This window comes from Hyaena hyaena, unplaced genomic scaffold, assembly GCF_003009895.1.
Source record: "Hyaena hyaena isolate Hyena2069 unplaced genomic scaffold, ASM300989v1 scaffold_82, whole genome shotgun sequence".
Lineage (NCBI taxonomy): Eukaryota > Metazoa > Chordata > Mammalia > Carnivora > Hyaenidae > Hyaena > Hyaena hyaena.
Window position 1 is genome coordinate 979063 of NW_024080713.1, and position 24510 is coordinate 1003572.

General features: G+C 43.0%; 1 protein-coding gene across 4 annotated transcripts in view; it reads right to left on the minus strand.

Annotated features, from left to right (window-relative positions):
• Positions 1-3864: 3864 nt before the first annotated feature.
• Positions 3865-24510, minus strand: part of ATP6V0A4 (ATPase H+ transporting V0 subunit a4) — a 95014-nt gene continuing 74368 nt past the window's right edge. For all 4 annotated transcript variants that reach the window (XM_039234026.1, XM_039234025.1, XM_039234024.1 and 1 more), the window contains 4 exons: positions 11254-11382; positions 7517-7634; positions 5720-5891; positions 3865-4289 (listed from right to left, as the gene is read on the minus strand). In XM_039234026.1, the coding sequence (XP_039089957.1) occupies positions 4196-4289; positions 5720-5891; positions 7517-7634; positions 11254-11382 (513 nt within the window). In that variant the 3' untranslated portion in view covers positions 3865-4195. The remainder of the gene's footprint in view (positions 4290-5719; positions 5892-7516; positions 7635-11253; positions 11383-24510) is intronic.

The window sequence follows — 24510 nt, forward strand, 5'->3', positions numbered from 1 at the left end:
TCCATCAACGGACGAATGGATCAAGAAGATGTGGTTTATCTATACCATGGAATACTACATGGCAATGAGAAACAATGAAATCTGGCCATGTGTAGCAGCATGGATGGACCTTGAGGGTGTTATGCTGAGCAAAATAAGTCAGGCAGAGAAGGACAAATACCATATGTTTGCACGTATAGGAGGATTAGGAGGAACTTGACAGAGGACCAAGGGAGAGAAGAAGGGCGGAAATGGTGGGGGAAAGGGAGAGAGGCAAACCATGAGAGACTCTTGAATACTGCCAAAAACTGAGGACTGATGGATGTGGGGGGGAGGGGGGAGGGGCATGGAGGAGGACACTTGTGGGGATGAGCACTGAGTGTCATGTGGAAACTAATTTGACAATAAACTATTTGTAAAAAAAAAAAAAAAAGAGGAATGTTCCACAGAGACAGATATGAGGTACATTACAGATAGAGCTTGTAATCTCAAGTGTGAAATGAAGTGTTGGAAAAGCTGAGTTGGCATCTTCTGTTGTTTCCCCTAAATCCATTCTAACATAGGGGTAGGATGGACAGATGGTAGATGTATGATCAGTTGGACCAACTCAAGAAGAGAAGGAAGAACATGGGGAAGAAGGTTTCCCACTCCTCACCATCAGCTTCTTAAAAACTACAATGGGAAAGTAACCCATGATCCAGCTTCAAAGAATCTGTGAGAGGGGTGCCTGCCTGGCTCACCTCATGTAGCCTGTGACTCTTGATCTCAGGGTTGTGATTTTGAGCCCCAGGTTGGGTGTAGAGATTACTTAAAAATAAAATCTTTAAATAAATAAATAAATAATCTGTAAGAACTGATATTCAGAAGGTTCAAGTGGCATTCAAGCTTCATCAAAACAAATTCTAGGAATCTGATGGACTTTTTATTCAACTGCACTTTGCTATACTGAATTTTTTTAGCCAGAAACAATTGAGCCACGGTACAGTTTTTTAAAACTGAACGTGCTTATATGTGTGTATGATGTAATTTGTTTTGCAATGTCATCAGTGTGAAGAGTGAACTTTTCATATTCCATGTGCCTTCAGCCAAGTACAAATGGTCAAAAATCCTACAGCCTCAACCCCCACTCCAAAGCAGGAAAAGTAAATCCAGATCCAAGCTGCCCAGAGTTTCTTACCTCTGTATATTCCTTGGAAAGCTTTCCAGTTTCAGGCTCTTTCGCTCTCTTTTAATGCAGCCAAGTCTCATGCAGCAGTTAGACCATCGGTGGCCCCTGGAGGGGCTTCTGGACTTACCTGCCTAAGAAGCCCAGCCCCCAGGTCTTCTCATCCCCTTTTGGCTCAGTTCTGTGAATGGAAGTCTTTAAGGCGCAACCTTGCCTAGTGGGCAAGTGAGTGGCATCCAGGTCACACCCTCTTTTCTGTAACTCTTCACCCAATCCCTTTTTAAAGGGGAAATTACGTCTCTCATTGAGACCGAAGAAGGCTGCCAAACCTTGGAGGAAAATCACAGACTTCTGGAAGAGCAGGGGTCTAGGTGAGGGGCAGAAGGAAGCTTTGCCCTTTCAAATCTTTTCTCACAGCCATCACTGCTTAGAATTAAAGAGCAAAAGGCTGGTGATCCATCTATGCATAGCATATTTAAAAAATTTTTTAAATGTTTTTATTTATTCTTGACAGAGAGAGACAGAACATGAATGGGGGAGGAACAGAGAGAGAGGGAGACACAGAATCCAAAGCAGGCTCCAGGCTCTGAGCACAGAGCTTAACGCAGGGCTCAAATCCATGAACGTGAGATCATGACCTGAGCCGAAGTTGGACACTTAACCAACTAAGCCACCCAGTGGCCCCTACGCATAACATATTTTTAGATAGTTGTTGAGAAGGGCAGTAATGTCCTGAGAGCCCTGAAATTATCCAGTGACCTTGGCTTTTATGGACTTAAACTAACAATTACCAAGGCTTTTGTCTGTTCTTTCCTTCAGGCAATGCTACTGGATAAGCACCTGGTCCACACCAGGTGCTTTTCACCTCTCTTCCACAACCCAGAGAAGTAGAGATCACTATCCCCATTTTGGCAATGATCAGAACAACTCAGTCTCCTGCCTGAGGACACACATGATAAAGTATCAGAGTTGGAACTCAAAGATGTCAACTATTATTCTTTGCTCAACCTGCTTTAATCTCTGAATATCTGTTGAGCAGCTAATTGTGCCTTAAGTTGTGCTAGACAAGTCATGACATTGATATAGAAGGTGACAGAAGCTTCGTTGGATCTGAGCAATGATACTTCCATGAGCACCAATCAATCCCACTACATAGCAGGGCAGAAGAGAGCTGAGGAAAACAGATCTGTCCAAAAAGCAATTTTGGATTTGGGCAAATACTCTGAAATCTTAAGAACTAGATGCTGTGTAGAAAGTGGAACACCTGGCTGGCTCAATCACAAGAGCATGTGACTCTGGATCTTGGGGTTGTGAGTTCAATTCCCATGTTGGAGGTGGAGTTTACTTAAAAAAAAAAAAAATTAAGGACGCCTGGGTGGCTTAGTCAGTCAAGCATCCAACTTTTATCTCAGGTCATGATCTCATGGTTTATGAATTGGAGCCTCACATCCAGCTCTGTGCTGACAGCTTAGAGCCTAGAGCCTGCTTCACATTCTGTGTCTCCCTCGCTCTCTACCCTTCCCTGACCTGTGTTCTGTCTGTCTCTCTCTCTCTCAAAAATAAACATTTAAAAACATCTTTAAAAAAACTGAAAATAAATACATGACTTGTTTTTTAAAAGTGCCTTGTGGGGCGCCTTGGTGGCTCAGTCAGTTAAGCATCCAACTTCAGTTCAGGTCATGATCTCATAGTCAGTGAATTCAAACCCCATGTTGGGCTCCCTGCTGACAGCTCAGAGCCTGGAGCCTGCTTAGGATTCTGTGTCTCCCTCTCTCTCTCTGCCCCTTCTCTACTCACACTCTGTCTCTGTCTCTCTCTCTCAAAAATAAATAAACATTAAAACCATTTTTTAAAGAAAGTGCCTTGTAAACTGTAAAGCACTGTACCAAAGTTAACAATGCTTAATTCTGGGGCGCCTGGGTGGCTTAGTCGGTTAAGCGTCCGACTTTCGCTTAGGTCATGATCTTGCGGTTCGTGGGTTCGAGCCCCGCGTCGGGCTCTGTGCTGACTGCCAGCTCAGAGCCTGGAGCCTGTTTCAGTCTGTGACTCCCTCTCTCTCTGACCCTCCCCTGCTCACACTGTCTCTCTCTCTCTCTCCTAGAAATAAATAAAACAAAAAAAAAAAAAACAATGCTTAATTCTACTGGTCTAGTTACCATGATGATTATGATTAACCTGGATAACTAAATAGTCATCCAAATAGTTGGTGACACATATCTTACTTTACAACTGGCTCTTAGGAGTTTGACAATCCAGGAGCCTTAGAAATGACTTCAGGGCTGACAGACCCACAGAGTATCAGGGAAGACTTGTCTGGCAGTCTTCCTGTCTGGCAGGCTGTTTTCCAGAACTTTCTCAAGCCTTCAAATGTCTTTCTCCAGTTCTTGCAGCACAATGTGCATCCAGCAAACAGTCGCTGATGGTATCATGTTGTCACATTTCATTCCAGAGGATTAACAACACAGAGAGGCCCATGGGGACAGCCCTCCATCCAGAGAACATTACCCTTTCTCTCCCACCTGGAGTGGAAATTCATGAGAAAGTTCCTAATCTTATAAAGCTTAGCCCCAGACAAGGAAAAAAACATGTCTGAGGAACCAGGAAATGAAAGAATAAATAAACATAATCCTCTTGAATTAGTTTGTGTAACTCTATTGTTTAGCTTTGGCCTGTAATTATTAATACTAAATATTACGGAATAATTTTTGGACAAAGACGTCTGCAAGAACAAAGGAATGGCCCAGAAGTTTATTTTCTTGCATGTGATACTTACAATATTGCAGGAAACCACCAGTGTAGCGCTCCCCATTTCTCAGTCATTTTAGTATTTGACAATGACAACCCCACATGAGGTGAGTTCCTCTGCGACACAGTCAAGTCGTATCAAATCCCAAGGCTTGTAAGTAAAATATACACGGCTTCCTGCCTCCAGGTAGCTGAGAACAATCATCCATTGACCGTCTGGCACAGGCTGACATTGAAGACAAGGCTGACCTTCTTCCATGGGCACGGAGACTGGGGCAGGAGATGTGGCAGCTACGGGACTTGCTACTACTCTTCCGATGTCCCGTCCAGGATGTATTTAAAGGAGAAAGGAGAAAACTTGTAACCGGCCCCGACGTAGAACTTGTTCTGGAACTCCACCCTTGGGGAGGGAGGGAGGCAAAGAAAGAAATAAATAAAAAGTGAGATAAAAACATGTAAGCTAGAGGCTGGCAGCCAAAGGGAAGAATTAGGGCATTTGTAAAAGCAAGCACAGGGTCAGGAAGGCGTGCGGGGGCAGGCGCTCAGGCTCCTCTGAGGCTTCTACAAATCCTTCTCTTGCCTTCCGCTCCCACTTCTCCTTTTGTCTCCCATCCCACTTCCTCCAGGCCTCTGCTACCAGCCTCCCTCTGGCTCCCACGAGCAGAGAAGCCCTCGCTGTGAAGCCGTGTCTCACAAGCTGGCGATGAGAGAACGCTTTCCAAGGTTGCATGTGGTTTTTCTTCTCCATCCTCATCTTAAACATGGGCCTTATGCTGTTTCACAATACCCAGAACCTTGACTGAAAAACGGTCTTTAACTTACATCGCAGACATCACGCATGATCGTTCATGCTTGATTATGATACAAGTTCATTTCCTTAATGACATGGGGAGAGATGATGTCATAACCTGAGCCAGGGGGCGCTGTGATTCTCTCCACTCGATACACAGAGTGTGCAAACTTCTTTATAAACAGCGCACACAGAGGGAGGTAGAATGCATCAGTGAAAGCTAAAGAGACTGTGTGGTTTAGGGGTATGAACACACGCTCAAAATTCTTGGTCAGGATATGACTTGTTGGAAACACAAGAGCTTCAACAAATGTTTTCATATTTGTAAACCTAGTGATGGCTGATAGTCTCCGGACACATCTGTGAATGTCAAGGATCTCCTGTGAGTGCCTTCCTCCTTCCAGTTACCCTCCTTCTGTTTCCACGGTGAAGAGGTGCCTGTACTTCTGGTATAATTCCTGCACTCAGCACTATGGGCCCAATATCCCAGAGTCACTAAGTATGTCTCTGTGAGCCTGTTTCAGATCTGCCATCTTACCAATACTTGCAGGTGTTCCTTATCTTGAAGCTAGTTGTGATATAACAAACAAACACTTAAAAGAGAACAAGTAAGGGGCTCCTGGGTCACTCAGCCAGTCAAGCGTCTAACTTCGGCTCCAGTCATGATCCCACAGTTTGTGAGTCTGAGCCCCAAATCAGGCTCTCTGCTGTCAGTACAGAGCCCACATGAGATCCTCTATCCGCCTGTCTTTCTGCCCCCTCCTACCAGCTCTCTCTCTCTCAGAAATAAACATTAAAAATAATAATAATAATAATAATAATAATAATTAAAAAGAATGAGTAAATGGGAACTAACATTTATCATAGGGCAGCCATTATATATGTATACACATACACACATGCACACACATATACACATCAGCATGGTGTAATATTACACCAAAAGGTGACTCAAACTAGGTCAGATGTACCCTCAGCTGGTCCCATGGCCCATCATCTCTCTAGAGCACACAGAGCCCCCATAGCGCAGCCACGCTCACCAGTGCAGTCGCAGGGCGTGCAGGAAGGCAGAGAGGCCCTCCATGATCAGCAGGATGGCTACCGTCAGAACAGCAAAAATGGCAAAAATGATAAAGACTCCAATGAGTCCCCCCCAGCCTCGCAGGCGAAGGCCAATGTTCATCACCATGGTCCAGAGCACTTCAGACAGTTCTGTAAGAGCAAGAGAAACATTCTCAGCCACAGGGTTTATGTGGCAAGTGCAGGGTTTTTTCATACCATATTCCTGGGTCTGCACACCCTAGAATCCCAACACTGTGCTCTCAGGTGGAAAACTCAGGCACATGTGCCCTGGGGCACCTGCATGAGATTGTCTATGGCAGTGCTCAAAATAGAGGAGTTTCTGTCATGACAACAAACACATGGAGGCATATTATTCACCAGTGAAAGTGAGCAAACAATAGCTACCAGCAGCATCATGAATAAATCTGAGTAACAAAATGTTACGCCACAGAAGTAAAACACAATGGAATACATAGAATATGATTTGACACAGACTGAATGTTCGGACTGAATGTTCGGACTGAATGTTCAGACTGAATGTTTGAGTTCACATGTTGAATCCCTACTCACCAAAGTGATGGTATTTGGAGAAGGGGCATTTGGGAGGTGAATAGGGGTTGATGAGGTCATAAGGGTGGGGCCCTCATGATGGGATTAGTGCCCTTATAAGAAGAGAGACCAGGGAGCTTGTTGACACTTTTCCTTCTGGGGAGATACTATCATTACATTGTTGGATTGAGACTTGAGGTCACCCATCCAAAAGGTTGCATGGCCCAGAGAGATTAAGGCCTGTCACTTGCAAGTAGACATAGGGACATGATGAGAAGAGAGATGTGAGAGCACAAGGTGGGGTATCTGTACCTGTGCTGTGCCCTGTCCCCCAGCTCTGGCTTTCTGCTGGATTAACACAACAGAAAAGTGTGTTAACTTCCAGTGTCTCACTCTCACTTCCTCCTTGTACCCCCATTCTTAGTTAAGCAGTCAGTTAAGCATCTGACTCTTGATTTTGGCTCAGGTCATGATCTCAGGGTTGATGAGTTTGAGCCCCAAGTTGGGCTTTGTGCTGACTGCATGGAGCTTGCTTGGGATCTTCTTGTGTGCTCATGTGCTCTCCCTCTCTCTCTCCCCAACCCTCCCACCCTCCCCTCCACCCCCACTCCCCCTACCCCCCCACCCCTGCCCACGCAAAGTAAATAAATAAACTTTAAAAAAAAAGAATGGATTAAGCAGTTAGGATTAAGTGAAAGGGTGTGGAGATAAGGAGATCACCCAGGATTATCCACATAGGCTCAAGGCCCAAGGTAACCACAAAGTCCTTAGAAGAAGGCAGCAGAGGAGTCAGAGCCAGAGAAAATAGAGACATGACGATGACGAATGAAGCAGGAGTCAGACTGATGAGCCCAAGAGCCAAAAGTAATGCAGGTGGCCTCCAGAAACTAGAAATGGCAGGGAAATGGATTCTCCTCCAGAGCTTCTAGAAGGAACTCAGCCCTGCTGACATCTTGGTTCTAGAACTCCAGAACTGTAAGACAGTAAATTTGTATTGTGTTAAGCTGCTAAATTTGTGGCAATTTGTTATAGCAGCAACAGGAAACTGATACAGTGGGTAACTACTTCAGTCACAGAAAGTCAGGCCTACTGAAAAAGTCACTTCTTCCTATTTCCTTTGGGCAAATATGCCGGAAATAACCCAGAAAAGGTACTTTTCCAAACAAGCACTTTGCTTCTGTTTCCCGGGGGGAGATCTGATTGTGACCCCGAGGGAGCTAACTCACCGGCGTGAGCCAGGCTGAGGGCCCAGAGCCGGAGGTAAGAGGCTGTGTTCGAAATGCAGCCCAGGCAGTACTCGATCGTGTGGATGGCTTGATGCACAAAGATGTCTCCAAAGTTGAACTGAAAGAAAGAGTTTTTTATTCTATTTCATTAAGTATTTTCTACATGGAAGGTATTACTAATGATACACAGATGAATAAGACATGGGTTCCGCTGTTAAGTCACTTCCAGTTGAACTAGAGGAAAACAAATATTAATATACTCTTAGAGAATTAGCAGCACAAAGTAAGGTACAGTATGTGTGCAGTAACATTTCCCAGAAATAGTTGAAAAAAGTTCAAAGAAGAAGAGAGACCAGCAGGTAAGTTGTCACAGGAGGTGAGATGTGCGCTGTGCTGTGAAGGCTGGTGAGGCATCAGGAGGTAAAAGATAAGCAAGACCATTCCTGGTGAAGGAAATGACTCCCCGTAAGGAGAAGGTGGGTCGTTGGGAACATCAGGAAGGCAAGTTCTGGGCGGGAAACAGTTTGGCTGGAAGTGGGAGCTTGTTTGGTGAGGAGTTCAAAGGAGAGCCCAGGCATTGAAGTTTCAGTAAAGAGCAGAGTTGAGAAAATAACCTGGAGTCAATGAGGAACCATGAAAAGTATCTGGATGGAAAGTGGTAGCAGGGGCGGGGTGGGGGAGAGAATAAAGAAGTATTGGGGGAGACAATCTGGTGGAAAAATGGACAAGCAAAGGCAGAGTCTGTAAGCAAAAGAGCCTGTTTGTTGATTAGCTTACTACTCCAGAGATGGAGAGGAAGAAACAGCACAGACAGCAACAGCATGCTGTTTCCTTCATTCACTCTGATGCTGTGGGGGGGGTGGGGAGAGGGGACAGTTTGACTGGCACTATCCTGGCCCTCGGGTGGCTCACAGGGTAGTGGGGACAGTGTGCAATAATCAAGAGTCAGCGGTACTGTGGGAATGCAGAAAAGGGTCTTATACCCAGCAGGGGCCAGCGTCATACAGGGCTCTGTGGTTCTTGAGTGTGAGGAGCTAAAAGAATGGCATTGACATAAATGGATAAATTGGAGAAGGAGATTAGTTACATGTGCAGGTGTGTTGTGTTTCAGGTGACAGCTGGCCACACAAGTAGAATCTCAGCACACAGTGGTAGAGGAAGGACAGGTTCAGAAGAAAAGTCCAGGCTGGAGATGAACATCTAGAACCTCACCTGTGGGACGTAAGGGGACCAGGAAGAGACACTAGGGGAAGATCACAGAGCTCCTAGCCTGGGAAGATATCTTCATTTGGAGGTGAGAAAGAAAGAAATGGATGCTGAAAAGAAAAGGTCAAAGAACCAGGAGTCATGGGGGTGCGGTCAAGGAAGGAGAAATACCAAGGAAGGAATGGAGGATGCGGTCAACCATGTCGGGAACTCTGGAGAGAAGACGGGAATCAGCGCCTCTGATTCAGCAATGAAAACAGCTTAGAGGAGGTGAAGGACAGGGGTAGAAAGGAGAGAGAAAGAGGCAAGAGAGGCAAGAGAAAGAAGAGAGAGAGAAGCAAGGTAATGGTGGAATGTGTGGCAAAGAATTAACCCCACCCAAGGAGAGGGCTGGCTCGGTGCTGGCTCCAGGGAGGTAACCTCTAAACTCCTGACATCTCCCACATGAAAGAACTGTCTGTGTTATTCATGGTGAGCCCCTGGGACCACATCTGATTGTTCCTGTGGTTGGAGGGTTGAGACGTGGACCCATGCGTTCAAGCCCAATCTCCAGGGAGCAGATGGAGCAGAAGATTGAATACAACCACGGAGTTGCCTATGTAATAAAGCTTTGGAGGCTGGAGCTCAGGCGAGTGTCCTGGGCTGGCACACTGCCACATATCGATATCCGGGAGACGAATGTCTCTCTAAGAACACAGAATTCTGGAATTTGGAACCCTCCCCGTGTCAGATTCTGTCTATGTGACTCTTCCTCTGGCTGCTTCTGATCCATATATTTGAGTTACAGTAAAAGCCTAATTGTAAGGGTTGAACTCTGTTGAATTCTGTAAGTCATCCTATAAATTATCAACCCTGAGAGAATCTGAGGGGACCCTGAATTTGTAACTGACTGGTCTGAAGAGAAGGTGGTTCTGGGGGCCCCCAAACCTATGGCTAGTGTCGAAGTCTTGGGCGGACTTGGCAGTCTGGAGAAGTGTGCCCATAATCCAGAGTTTGGCCAACCCCTGGTACGGAGGAAGTTGGAGAGGACCTTGAAGGGGCAAGAGAGTCAAGCCTGTGTACTCTTGGCAATGACTGTACTTGGGGGAAGAAACCTATAAATGGAGCCCAAGTTTGTCCAAACAAGAAGCTGGTTCGTGGCGGAGGGAGAAGGTGAACACTAACTGGGTAAATATTGAAGGCATGGCATGAACAGATGAGAGAGCTTGTACTGGACAGGCTGGGACTGGATGAGTCAGACGATGTGTGGGCTGGATTCTAAAACATCCCCACAGGTCCCACAGGCTTAGGAATATTAATAGCCACTAATATGGGTTACTTTCTGTACCTGGAATCTAGTCGGAAAAACTTGATCCAGATTTTTCATTAATTCTGATGGACCATCCATTAGTTTAAATGATTTTTTTTTTTTAGTAATTAACACCACAAATGGAGCTTCTTATAGCATCTCTCAGGCTTTATAGGAACCCTGCCCCCACTCCAGGATTAGAACAGAGATCCAGTTAAAACCCCCAGCCCATTCAGGCTTATGGGATACTTCAGCGGTGGTATAAAAACAGCCACCTGCCTTCATCTAGGGAAATGTGGCACATTCCCGAGGGGGCGTGGCAGATCTCAGACAGAAATGTGCAGGGCAGGAGGAGGGAACAAAGCAACTCTTGAATTCACAGGAGAGGCAGATAATGTTACAAGGATAGATCAGCAAAGTCCCCATGGAGCCAGGGCTGGGTTGAGACAGGAGAACAGAGGGGATGGCAGCGGGGCATGCTTATGTCAGGGAGGCGGGCTGAGCATAAATAACTTGCCTTTTACTTCTTCAGAAGGGCTAGATTCGGGCTCTGCTCGAATAGCTTGAGGGGTACTGATTGGACAGCGTAGAATAAACATAGCTGGTTCCCATGGGTACAGTTTTGAGTCAAGGAGGCCTCACTAGCAGGGCGCCTGGGTGGCTCAATTGGTTAAGCACCTAACTCTTGATTTCGGCTCAGGTCATGATCTCATCGTTCGTGGGATCAAGCCCCTCCTGTCAGGCTCTGCGCTGACAGTGTGGAACCTGCTTGGAAGTCTCTCTCTTCCTCTTTCTCTGACCCTCTCCCCCAACTCACACTTGGTCACTCTCAAAACAAATAAATAAACTTAAAAAAAATAAAAAGGAGGACTCACTAGCATTGAGGATCTCCTATGTCAGTAAATCCGAAGGCTGATATTCACCTCATACTCACAGATACAGCAGTAGCTAGGTTAAAATATTAAAACACTCCTGGACGGGGTGGTGAGTGAGTAGCTATTCTGATCCTATATACATTCCCCCTCTTTTGGGGTCACCCCAGCTTCCCATGATGCTATAACTACAGGACTGCCGCAGGCAGGGTCCTCCTGACCCTCCCAGGTCTACTGCCTAAGTGCTTTCAGATGGGCTGGTGCCCATGCCCTACTGGCTGTTAAATATTTGACTCTTACCCTTGATGAGATCCCACATCTAGAATCTATACAAACTGGGAAGTCTTTGTTGGGTGTGGAATCCCACGTACCTCTTCTTCATGGTCATCCTGAGCCCCGTGGCCACCTCCAGAAGCCCTCTGACCAGTGCTCATGGAAGGGCTGGAGTTGTCACCTTCGCTGTCCTCGGTGGCATCTTCTTGGATCATGGATGCCTGTAGCTGTCAGCAAGAAGGAAGTGAAGCAGTAAGTTCACCTTATGAAGAATTACAACAATTCTACATAAAATGAAGGCTGTTGCCAAATATTAACTATGTACCAGACACTGTTCTAAACTCTATATATCACTTCATTTAGCCTTTGTAAAAATCATTTCTGATTTGCACAATTATCACCTCACTCTACAGAGAAGGAGACTACAGCACAGGAAGGTTAAGAAATGTACTCAAGATCACACAGCTTGTAAGGCTACTTAGCAGCAGAACCAGGAGTCAAATTGATTGCTGAACATGTGTTTTTCTCCATGGTGCTCTGGAATGTACCAAACTAATCCATCTTTACAGTAACTCAGTGCATGTACAAGAGTACCTCTTATTAAAAAATAATATGCATTGTCATAAAATTGTCAGCTGGTACCTTAGACATAGCCTTGTGACCTGAATAGCCAAATTTCTATAGGCAAAATTAGGAGAGATTACTGACGCTATGGTCTGAATATTTGTATCCCCCCCCCAATAATTCATGTTGAAATCCTAAACCCCAAAGATGACAGTAGTCAAAGGTGGGGGCCCTTGGGAGGTACTTAGGTCATGAAGATGGAGCCCTCATGAATGAGATTAGTGCCCTCAGAAAGGAGTCCCCACACAACTTTCACCCCTCCCACCATGTCAGGACACAGTGAGAATGCAGCTAAGAACCAGAAAGGGGGGTGCCTTACCATAGTGAATATGCTCCAGCCTTTGATTTTGAACTTTAAAGCCTCCAGAACTGAACAATAAGTTTGTTGTTTATAAGCTACCCAGTCTGTGGTACTTTGTCACAGAAGCCCAAAAGGACTAAGACAATGACTTTTTCAATACTAATATAATTTCAAAAAATAAAAACATCACTTTATAAAAATAGCTATGAAAAAATTCGAAGAAAGAAAGTCTAGGTATAATTCGCATGTAATTTGGCCCAGTTTTATCCCTAGGTCTGAACAGAAGATTTCTTTCAGGTCACTGTGAAACTTAATGTCCCATGTCCAAAGTGTTTCCTAGAATGATTTCATGGGGGGACGGGGCATATTGCAAATTAGGCATTAAGATGTCTTTGCCTTTCTTTCTTTAGTGGTTTTACACCTACTATTTGGAGTGCCATGGGCAAAGGTAAAAATGGAAGTCCATATGCCATATATTTAAATATTTAAGAGTTATAAATCAAGGCAACAGACTCCTAAACATATCCATCCCTAAACTCTAGCCTTTTCTGGTCATTATCCTGGACTTGATTAAAATGAAGATGAATAATTTTATAGAAACATGATACTGGACTTTGTGAATCCTAGTGCCAATCTTTCCCCACTTTACTAAATACCCCACAATGTCTGAGCAGGGTGCCCAGTGAAATAAGATGCACAACAACTCAATGTTAAATTTAGTTACTGACAACTTTCTAAAAACACATGTGCCCAAAGACACGCACAAGGATATTTACAGCATTATTATCTGTAGGCACTAAAACTAGAAACAGGTCGAGGACTTTCAGGGAAGACGGCAGAGCAGGAGGGTCCTAAGCGCACCTTCTCCCACGGACACTCTTAAATAATACCCACATCAGGGTAAAGGACCCAAAGACTGGCAAAACAACAGGCTCTCCACGGCTAAAAGTAGAGAAGAGGCCACATCAGAAAAATGCAGGAAGGACAAAGATGCGGTTGGGGAACAAACTGACCTATGGTACTGTCCACAGGAGGGAGGCACCCACAGGCATAGAGAAGGGAGAGGAGTAGACCCCACCCCAGGCACCCCAGGCAGGGAGGACCCACACTGGGAGGACAAATCCTCATATCATTTGGCTCTGAAAACCAGAAAGTCACAAAGTAACACGTTCTTACAATCAGTGGGGCTTAACATTTGGAACTGTAAAACTCAGCAAGCTCTATCCAAGGAAAGTCAGAGGGTGGGAGGAAACTGAGTCCCCACTCTTAAAGAAACAGCATAACAAACAGACCTGCTGAGATACAACATAGAAGCAGCAATTTGAAAAGTAGGGATTTAAGGAAGAGGATTTACTTATTAATCTTAGAACTTGTGCCGGGAGAGGCAGAGACCTTTAAGAGACTTCTCCATGAACAAAACGCTGTCAGAGCCATTTCCCTCCCCCACCCCCTAGCCTAGATACACAGGCACCTGCAGGAACCAGTACAGCCAACGAACACTCTCCACCTACCTTGTTAATAGCACTTCTGCTCCCACCAATGCCCCCGCATGCTTCTCTGCCAACCACCCCCTCCAACTGACCCTTGGAATAAGTCCATCTAACATGGCGCCACAAGCATGGCAGTGTGCAAGCAGCCCCCACAGAGGCCAGCACCATCCCAAAGTGGCTTTTGCCCTGGGGAGAGGAGAAGATAACCACACAAACATATTCAAGTGTGGCCCAAGCAGTGGGCTGGGGGCAGATATCGGGCCTAACTGCAGACCCTGCCCAACAACAAAAGCTTCTCAGGGACAACATAGGGAAAATGGCCTGCAGGTTGGTGCTACTGCATCTCTGTCAAATGCCTGGTCTGACCCACCTCAAATCCAAGGCAGTCCCAGACTAGCCGCAGGGACAAAAAACCGCCCATAACAGGTAAAGAGAGTCATTGGAGATGACTGGACTGAAGAAAAACACAGCTCAGCCACAACAGTAGGGCAAACACAATACAAATAGAAAACATCCCTGAAGTGCAAAGTCCTAGAGAGCAGGGGACATTGCACTGCAGGGCACTACAGAACCACTTCTTCATGAGGCCACTACTTTTAAGAGCAGGAAACATAGCTGACATCCTAACACATAGAGGCAGACACAGAGAGTTAGACAAAATGAGGAGATGGAATAATACGTCCCAAATGAAATAGAACAAAATCACAGCAAGAGAGCTAAGCAAAACAGAGATAAGTAATATGACTGATAGAGAATTTAAAGTAATGGTCATAAAGATACTCACTGGACTTGTGAAAAGAGTGGAGGACCTCAGGGAGACTCTCAAGGAGATAGAAAACATGAAAAAGAACCAATCAGAGATGAAGAACTCAATCACTGAGATTAAAAATATACAAGAAGGAATACATTGTAGACTAGAGGAAGCAGAAGAATGGATTAGTGACCTGGAGGACAGAGTGATGGAAAGCAATCAAGCAGAACAAAAGAAAGAAAAAAGAATAATAAAAATAATAAATGACAATAGATTAAGGGAACTCAATGACACCATCAAGTGTAATAACGTTTACATTGTAGGGGTCCCAAAAGAAGAAGAAGAAAGAGAAGGGGGTGGAAATTTTACTTGAAGAAATAATAGCTGAAAACTTCCTGAATCTGGAGAAGGAAACAGGAATCCAGATTCAGAAGGCACAGAGATGCCCCAATAAAATCAGCCCAAAGAGGTTCACATCACACATGATAATTAAAATGGTAAAAAGGAATGATCAAGAGAGAATTTTAAAAGCAGCAAGAGAAAAGAGAAAAGTTACATACAAGGGAAACCCCATAAGGCTATCAGTGGACTTTTCAGCATAAACTTTGCAGGCCAGAAGTGAGTGGCATAATATATTCAAAGTGGTGAAGGAAGAAAACCTGCAACCAAGAATATTCTCTCCAGCAGGACTATCATTCAGAATAGGATTGATAAAAGGTTTCCCAGACAAATATAAATTCACCACTACTAAACCAGCCCTACAAAAAATGTTAAAGGGACTCTGAGTGGAAATGAAAGATCATAATCAAGAGTAAGAAAAGAAGCCCAAAAGCAGTAAAATTAAGAACATCTATAAAAACGAGTCAAGACATTAAGTAAGTAAAAGGATGTAAAGTAAGACACTATGTACCTAAAATGTGAAGAGGAGAGAAGAGTACAAGTTTAGTGCTTTTTGAATGGGTTCAAACTTAAGTGACCATCAATTTCACATAGACTGCTATATGCATAAGATGTTACATACAAATGTAATGATAACCACACATAAAAAATTGCTATTTTGCATATAGATACACAAAAAGTAAAGAAAAAGGAATCCAAGTATAACACTAAAGAGGGCCACCAAATTGTGGGAGAAGAGACCAAGAGAAGAAAGGAACAGAGAGCTACAAAAACAACCACAAAAAGAGAAACAAAATGGCAATAAGTACATACCAATCAATAATTACTTTAAATGTACATGAACTAAACACTCCAATCAAAAGATATAGGATGACAGAATGGATAAAAAAGCAAGGCCCATCTCTATGCTACATAGAAGAGATCCACTTCACCCACATGGTGGGGCCTCCGGGAGCAGCACAGCAGCTCCCAGTGGTGGTGGAACCCAATTACACCAAATCCCACCCCTCCTGGGAACTGCTTGTCTACTTGAGTGGGACTGACACTGATCAAACCAGACAGCCTCTACTCCAGACCAGCACAGCCACTGGTCCAAGCACCAATAGACAAGTGTCCTGTGGTTTTGTATGTTAGTCTGTTTCTTTTTTCTCTCTTCTCTTCCCTTCTCTTCTTTTCTCTTCCTTTCTCTCTTCTTTTTCTTTCTATTGTTTTTTTCTTTGGAATCCGGCTTATAGTTTCTGATGTTATTTTTGGTCAATTCTTATTATATATACTTTTTGTTTTGTTTTGCTTGTTTGCTTAATCGGTCTTTTTCCTCTATTCTTTTACACTTTTCTAGATCTCCGTCTTTATTTTCCTTTCTCTCTCTCTGGATTAGCTTATAGTTTCTTTGATTCTCTGCTTGATCTTCTTTTCCCACCCCTTTCATTTTTCTCTTCGTAAGGGATCAGGTTCCCTGCCTTTTCCTCTCTTCCAGGGTTACCTCAATGAAAAAAGCACACCTGGTGGAAGGTCCACACAATCCACCACTGTGAGCAAGGAGGATCTTTGCAGAGGACGGGCCAGTGGGATAGAACAGCCAAATAAACAACAACAGAGTACATCCAACACACTCCAAAACCATTTCCTGAAGTGCCAGGCCCTGGACAGTGTATGGCTCCTTTTTAATATAGTAGTACTTGCAGTGCAGGACACATAACAAGCTATTAAAACATGTAAAAGGCAGAAACCTAGCCAAAACGACGAAATGGAAGAATTTTCCTCAAAAGAAAATCCAAGAAGAAATGACAGCCAGAGAATTGCTCAAAACAGATATAAATAATATATAAGAACAAGAATTTAGAATAACAATCGTCAGACGTAATAGCTGAGCTCGGGGGAAAAAAGGATATAAGACAGCAGACAATCTATTGCTGCAGAGATCAAAGACTTAAGAAATAGTCACAATGAATTAAGAAATGTTATAAACGAGATGTAAGATAAACTAGATAAAAAAAAAAAAAAGAAAAAAAAAAAAAAAGAAAAAAAAAGAAAAATAGAAAATAAAATTATGAAAAATGATGAAGCTGAAAAAAGAGGGAAAGGAAATTATTAGAACATGAGGGGAGAATAAGAGACCTAAGTGATTCCATGAAATGAACCTATATCCATAACATAGGAGTTTCAGAAGAAGGATAGAGAATGGGACAGAAGGTTTATTTGAACAAATTAGCTGAGAATTTCCCTAATCTGGAGAGGAAAACAGACATCCAAGTCAAAAAGGCACAGAGAATTCCCTTCAAAATCAAGAAAAACAGGTCAACACTACAACATATCATAGTGACACTGGCAAAATACAAAGATAAAGAGAGAATTCTGAAAGCAGCTAGGGACAAACGGGACTTAACATACAAGACACATAAGGATAGTAGCAGACCTGTCCACTGAAACTTGGCAGGCCAGCAGAGAGTGGCGGGACATATTCAATGTGCTGAGTAGGAAAAATATGCAGCCAAGAATCCTTTACCCACTAAGGCTGTCATTCAGAATAGAAGGCAAGATAAAGGTTTTCCCAGACACACAAAAAAAGGAGTTCATGACCACTAAACCAGCCCTGTAGGAGATCCTAAGGGGGGCTTCTGTGAGTGGGAAGCAGCAAAGACTACAAAGGACCAGAGACATCACCATAAACATGAAACCTACAGAAAACACAATGACACTAAATCCATATCTGTAAATAATCACTCTGGATGTAAATGAACTAAATGTCCCGGTCAAAAGACACAAGGTATCAGAATAGATTAAAAAAAAAAATCCATCTATATGCTGCCTACACCAGACTCATGTTAGACCTGAGAACACCTACGTATTGAAAGTGAGAGGATGGAGAACCATCTATCATACTACTGGACGGCACAAGTAAGCCAGAGTAACCATACTTACATCAGACAAACTAGATTTTAAAACAAAGACTATAACAAGAGATGAAGAAGGGCACTATATCATAATTAAGGGGTCTGTCCATCAAGAAGAGTTAAAATTGTAAATGTTTATGCCTCTAATCTGAAAGCACCTAAATATATAAATCAATTAATCACAAACACAAACAGATGTATAGACAATACCGTGATTGTAGGGAACTTCAGCACTTCACTTACAGCGATGGACAGATCGTGTAGGCAGAAAATCAATAAGGAAACAATGGCTCTCAATGATACACTGGACCAGATGGAGTTAACAGATGTATTCAGAACGTTTTATCCAAAAGCAGCAGAATACACATTCTTTTCAAGTGCATATGCAACATTCTCCAAAACAGATCACATGCTGGGTCACAAAACAGCCCTCCATAAGTATAAAAGGATTGAAATCCTACCATGCATACTTTCAGATCATAATGCTCTGAAACTTGAAATCAAACACAAGAAAAAATTTGGAAAGCCCCCAAATACATGGAGTTTAAAGAACATCCTACTAAAGAATGAATGGGTCAATCAGGAAATTAAAGAAGAAAATTTAAAATATATGGAAGAAGAGAGGGGAGGCAAGATGGTGGAGAAGTAGGGAGTGCTGTGCAGTTGGCTCGCACCCATCTCTCAAACAGAGAAGGCCTAAAGCCATAGGACACTGAGCCGCAGGAGTTTGGGAAGAGAAAGAGACAGAGCACACTGGGAAGGCAACCTCCTAAGTGCTGAGTGCAAACTGGGGAAGATAAAAGCAGGCCTTATGGGAGACACGGAGGGAGGGGACAGAGCCCCCTTACAGGCAGTCGCGGTGAGTCGAGGGGAAAAGAAAGAGTGGCTGAAACTGCTCATAGAACTATCCCTGGAAAAGAGAAAAACCTCGGCTTGGAAGGAAGGTGTTTTTAGTTCTAGCTGGGGTGCTGACTTTGAACTAGGTGCCCCTGGTCCCAGATGGCGAGAGGAAAAACTGCTCTGCGCTCCCGGCACCATCCCCAGCACCGCGGTATGGAGGCAGCAGCCCCGGGCTGCTTTCCCCTGGCTTGACCCCCTGCAGCGCGGAGGAGGCAGATCCCAGGCTGTGCTGCCACTTGACCCTGGTGGATCTGAGGCTGCGCGGCTTCCCCCACCCCTGGACCCGGCAGCAGGGAAGCAGCGACTTATGGGACTCTGTTTTGGGAGGTATCAATACAGCAAATGGACTGGAACCTGGAAACGAGGCAGGGCGGGGGGCATAGAGCACCACCCACCTTAGCTACACAGACAGCACAGAAAGATCGGAGCCAAAGGAGTGATTTGCAATGCTTGGTTAGAGAAAAGACTAGGGCGCCACCATTTTTCTCCCCGCAACCACCAAGGCAGGGCCTCAGGGAGCTGCCTACAGGATGCACTGTCCTTTGTCTTTTGGGTATTTTTTTTTCTTTTCTTTTCTTCTTTTTTTTAAAATTTATTTTTATTTTTATTATTTGTCTTCCCTCCTTCCTCTTTTTTTCTTTTTTGGTTTGTTTTGTTTTCTGTCCTTTCCTTTTTTTCTTTTTCCCTTTCGGTTTCCGTGTTTGTTGAATTTGTGCATTTGTGTACCTTTGTTCCCTGTGTAGTTGTCTGTCTGTTTTCTTTTCCAGGGCTACCTCAAAAAAAAAAAAAAAAAAGCCAAAGTACACATGGTGGAGAGTCGCAAATACCACTACGAGTAGAGAAATAAAATAACCAAAGTCTCNAAAAAAAAAAAAAAAAGCCAAAGTACACATGGTGGAGAGTCGCAAATACCACTACGAGTAGAGAAATAAAATAACCAAAGTCTCAACAAGAGAAACCAAGAGACTCCATTCAAAGAACACTTCTAAACAGACAGGCCCTGGACAGTCAAAGAGCCCTCTTTAATACAGCAGCAATTGCAGGTGCAGAGTACACAACAAACTTGTAAAACTAACAAGAGATAGAAAACTAACCAAAATAACAAAACTGAAGAACTCTCCTCCAAAGAAATTCCAGGAAGAAATGACAGCTAAAGAACTGCTCAAAACAGATATTAGCAACATAACTGAACAAGAATTTAGAACAAGTCATAAAATTAATCGCTGGGCTTAAGAAAGGCATGGAAGACATCAGAGAAACTATTGCTACCAAGACTATGGAGCTTAAAAATAGTTGTGATGAATTAAAAAATGCTACAAATGAGATGCATAATAAAATGGAGACGTCCAATGCATGGATTGAAGAGGCTGAAAGGAGAATAAGTGATTTAGAAGACACAATTATAGAAAAAGAGGAAACTGAGAAAAAGAGAGATAAACTGATCCAGGAACATGAAAGGAGAGTTTGAGAGCTCAGTAATACAATTAAACAGAATAATATTCTTATCATAGGAATTCCAGAAGAGGAAGAGAGTAGGAAAGGCACTGAAGGAGTCCTTGAACAAATTATAGCAGAGAACTTCCCCAATCTGGGGAAGGAAACAGACGTTGAAATCCAAGAGGCACAGAGAACTCCCCTCACACATACCTTGAATTGATCTTCTGCACGACATATCATAGTGAAACTGGCAAAATATAAGGACAAAGAGAGAATTCTGAGAGCAGCTAGGGATAAAAGAGCCCTAACATACAAAGGCAGATTTATCAGAGTGGTGACAGACCTATCACTGAAACTTGGCAGGCCAGAAAGGAATGGCAGGAAATCTTCCATGTGATGAACAGAAAAAATATGCAGCCAGGAATCCTCTTTCCAGCAAGCCTGTCATTCAGAATAGAAGGAGAGATAAAAAGCCTTTCCAAATAAACAAAAATTATAGGAATTCATCATCACTAACCAGCCCTACAAGAAATCCTGAGGAGGACTCTCTGAGGGAAATGTTGCAAGGAATGCAAGGTACCAGAGACACCACCACAAGCATGAATCCCACAAAGGACACGATGACTCTAAACCCATATTTTTCAATAATAACACTGAATGTAAATGGGCTGAATGCTCCAATCAAAAGACATAGGGTAGCAGAATGGATAAAAAAACCAAAATCCATCTATTTGCTGTCTACAAGAAACGCATTTTAGACTGGAAGATACCTTCAGATTAAAAGTAAGGGGATGGAGAAATATATATCCTGCTATGGGAAGTCAAAAGAAAGCTGGAGTAGCTATACTTATATCAGACAAACTGGACTTTAAATTAAAGACAGTAACAAGGGATGAAGAAGGGCATTATATAATAATTACAGGGTCTATCCATCAGGAAGAACTAACAATTATAAATGTCTACGCGCTGAATATGGAAGCACCGAAATACTTAATACAATTAATCACAAACAGAAACAATCTTATAGATAAGAATGTGCTAATAGCAGGGGGCTTTAATACTCCACTTACAGCAATGGATAGATCAACCAGACAGAAAATCACTAAAGAAACAATAGACTTGAAGGACACATTGGACCAGATGGATCTGACAGATATACTCAGAACTCTACATCCTGAGACCAGGGAATTCACTTTCTTCTCAAGTGCGCATGGCACATTTTACAAGATAGATCACATACTGGGACATAAAGCAGCCCTCAATAAATATAAAAGAATTGAGATCATACCATGCACACGTTCAGATCATAATGCTTTGAAACTTGAAATCAATCACAGGAAGAAGTCTGGAAAACCTCCAAAAACATGGAGGTTAAAGAATACCCTCTTAAAGAATGAATGGGCCAATCAGGCAATCAGAGAAGAAATTAAAATATATATGGAAACAAATGAAAATGAAAATACAACAATCCACACTCTATGGGATGCGGCAAAGGCAGTCCTAAGAGGAAAGTGCATTGCACTCCAGGCCTATTTCAAGAAATTCAAAAAAGCGCAATTGCAAAATCTAACAGTTCACCTAAAGGAACTAGAGGCAGAGCAACAAGAGCACCCCAAGGCCAGTAGAAGAAGAGAAATAGTAAAAATCAGAGCAGAAATAAACAACATAGAAACCAAAGAAACAATAGAACAGATCAATAAAACCAAGAGTTTGTTTTTTGAAAAAATAAACAAAATTGACAAACCTCTAGCCAGGCTTCTCAAAAAGAGAAGAGAGAACACCCAAATAGACAAAATCATGAATGAAAATGGACTTATTACAAACAACCCCTCAGAAATACAAGCAATTCTCAGGGAATACTATGAAAAATTATATGCCAACAAACTGGACAACTTAGAAGAAATGGACAAATTCCTAAACACACACTCACTACCAAAATTCACACGGGAAGAGATAGAAAATCTGAACAGACCCATAACTAGTGAAGAAATCAAATCGGTTATCAAAAATCTCCCAACAAATAAGAGCCCTGGACCTAATGGCTTCCCTGGGGAATTCTACCAGACATTTAAAACAGACTTAATGCCTGTTCTTCTCAAGCTATTCCAAAAAATAGAAGTCGAAGGAAAACTTCCAGACTCATTTTATGAAGCAAGCATCACTCTGATTCCCAAGCCAGACAGATATCCAGCAAAAAAAGAGAACTACAGGCCAATATCCTTGATGAATACAGATGCAAAAATCCTCAACAAGATAATGGCAAATTGAATCCAACAGCACATAAAAAGAATTATCCACCAAGATCAAGTAGGATTCATTCCTGGGTTACAGAGCTGGTTCAATATTCGCAAATCAATCAATGTGATACATCACATTAACAAAAGAAAAGAAAAAAAAAAACCCATACGATCCTGATGCAGAAAAAGCATTTGACAAAATACAGCATCCCTTCTTAATAAAGACTCTCAAGAACATCAGGATAGAAGGAACTTACTTAAACATCATAAAAGCCATCTATGAGAAGCCCTCAGCTAACATCATCCTCAACGGGGAAGAACTGAGAGCTTTCCCCCTGAGATCAGGAACACGACAGGGAAGTCCACTCTCACCACTGTTGTTTAACATAGTGCTGGAAGTCCTAGCATCAGCCATCAGACACCAAAAGGAAATAAAAGGCATCAGAATTGGTAAAGAGGTCAAACTTTCACTTTTCACAGACAACATGATACTCTACATAGAAAACCCGACAGACTCCACCAGAAGCCTACTAGAACTGACCCATGAATTCAGCAAAGTCAGGGTACAAAATCAACGTGCAGAAATCGGTTGGATTCTTATACACCAACAATGAAGCAACAGAAAGAGAAATCAAGAGACTGATCCCATTCACAGTTGCACAAAAAAACCATAAAGAACCTAGGAATAAACCTAACCAAGGATATAAGAGATCTGTATGAGGAAAACTATAGAAAACTTATGAAGGAAATTGAAGAAGACACAAAGAAATGGAAAAACATTCCATGCTCATGGATTGGAAGAATAAATATAGTTAAAATGTCATTACTACCCAAAGCAATCTACACATTCAATGCAATCCCAATCAAAATTGCACCAGCTTTCTTCTCAAAACTACAACAAACCATCCTAAAATTTGTATGGAACCATAAAAGTCCCCGAATAGCCAAAGTAATATTGAAGAAGAAAACCAAAACGGGAGGTATCACCATCCCAGACTTTAGCCTCTACTACAAAGCTGTCATCATCAAGACAGTATGGTATTGGCACAAAAACAGACACATAGACCAATGGAAAAGAATTGAGAACTCAATTGGACCCAAAAATATATAGCCAACTAATCTTTGACAAAGCAGGAAAGAGTATCCAGTGGAAAAATGACAGCCTCCTTAACAGATGGTGCTGGGAGAACTGGATAGCAACATGCAGAAGAATGAAACTAGGTCATTTTCTCATACCATACACAAAAATAGACTCAAAATGGATAAAGGACCTGAATGTGAGACAGGAAACCATCAAAACCCTAGAGGAGAAAACAGGAAGCAACCTCTTGACCTCCAACGCAGCAATTTCTTACTTGACACATCCCCAAAAGCAAAAGAATCAAGAGCAAAAATAAACTACTGGGACCTCATCAAGATTAAAAGCTTCTGCAAGACAAAGGAGACAATCAATAAAACTAATAGACAACCGATAGAATGGGAAAAGATAGTTGCAAATGACATATCAGATAAAGGGTTAATATCCAAAATCTATAAGGAACTCACCAAACTCCACACCCCCTAAAAAAAAGCAACCCAGTGAAGAAATGGGCAGAAGATATGAACAGACACTTCTCCAGAGAGGACATCCAGATGGCCAACACACACATGAAATGATGCTCAGCATCCCTCCTCAGCAGGGAAATACAAATCAAAACCACACTGAGATACCACCTCACACCAGCCAGAGTGGCTAAAATGAGCAATCAGAGGGCTCTAGATGCTGGCGAGGATGTGGAGAAATGAGCACCCTCCTACACTGTTGGTGGGAATGTAAACTGGTGCAGCCCCTCTGGAAAACAGTGTGGAGGTTCCTCCAAAAAATTAACAATAGAACTCCCCTCTGATCCAGCAGTAACAGTGCTAGCAATTTACCCAAGGGATACAGGAGTGCTCATGCATAGGGGCACATGGACCCCAATGTTCATAGCAGCACTCTCAACAGTAGTCAAAACATGGAAAGAGCCTAAGTGTCCATCAACGGACGAACAGATCAAGAAGATGTGGTTTATCTATACAATGGAATGCTACATGGCAATGGGAAAGAATGGAATCTGGCCATGTGTAGCAACATGGATGGACCTTGAGGGTGTTATGCTGAGCGAAATAAGTCAGGCAGAGAAGGACAAATACCATATGTTTGCACGTATAGGAGGATTAGGAGGAACATAATGGAGGACCATGGGGGAGAAGAAGGGGAAAAATAGTTGAGGAGAGGGAGGGAGGCAAACCATGAGAGACTCTTGAATGCTGAGAACAAACTGAGGGCAGGTGGGGTGGGGG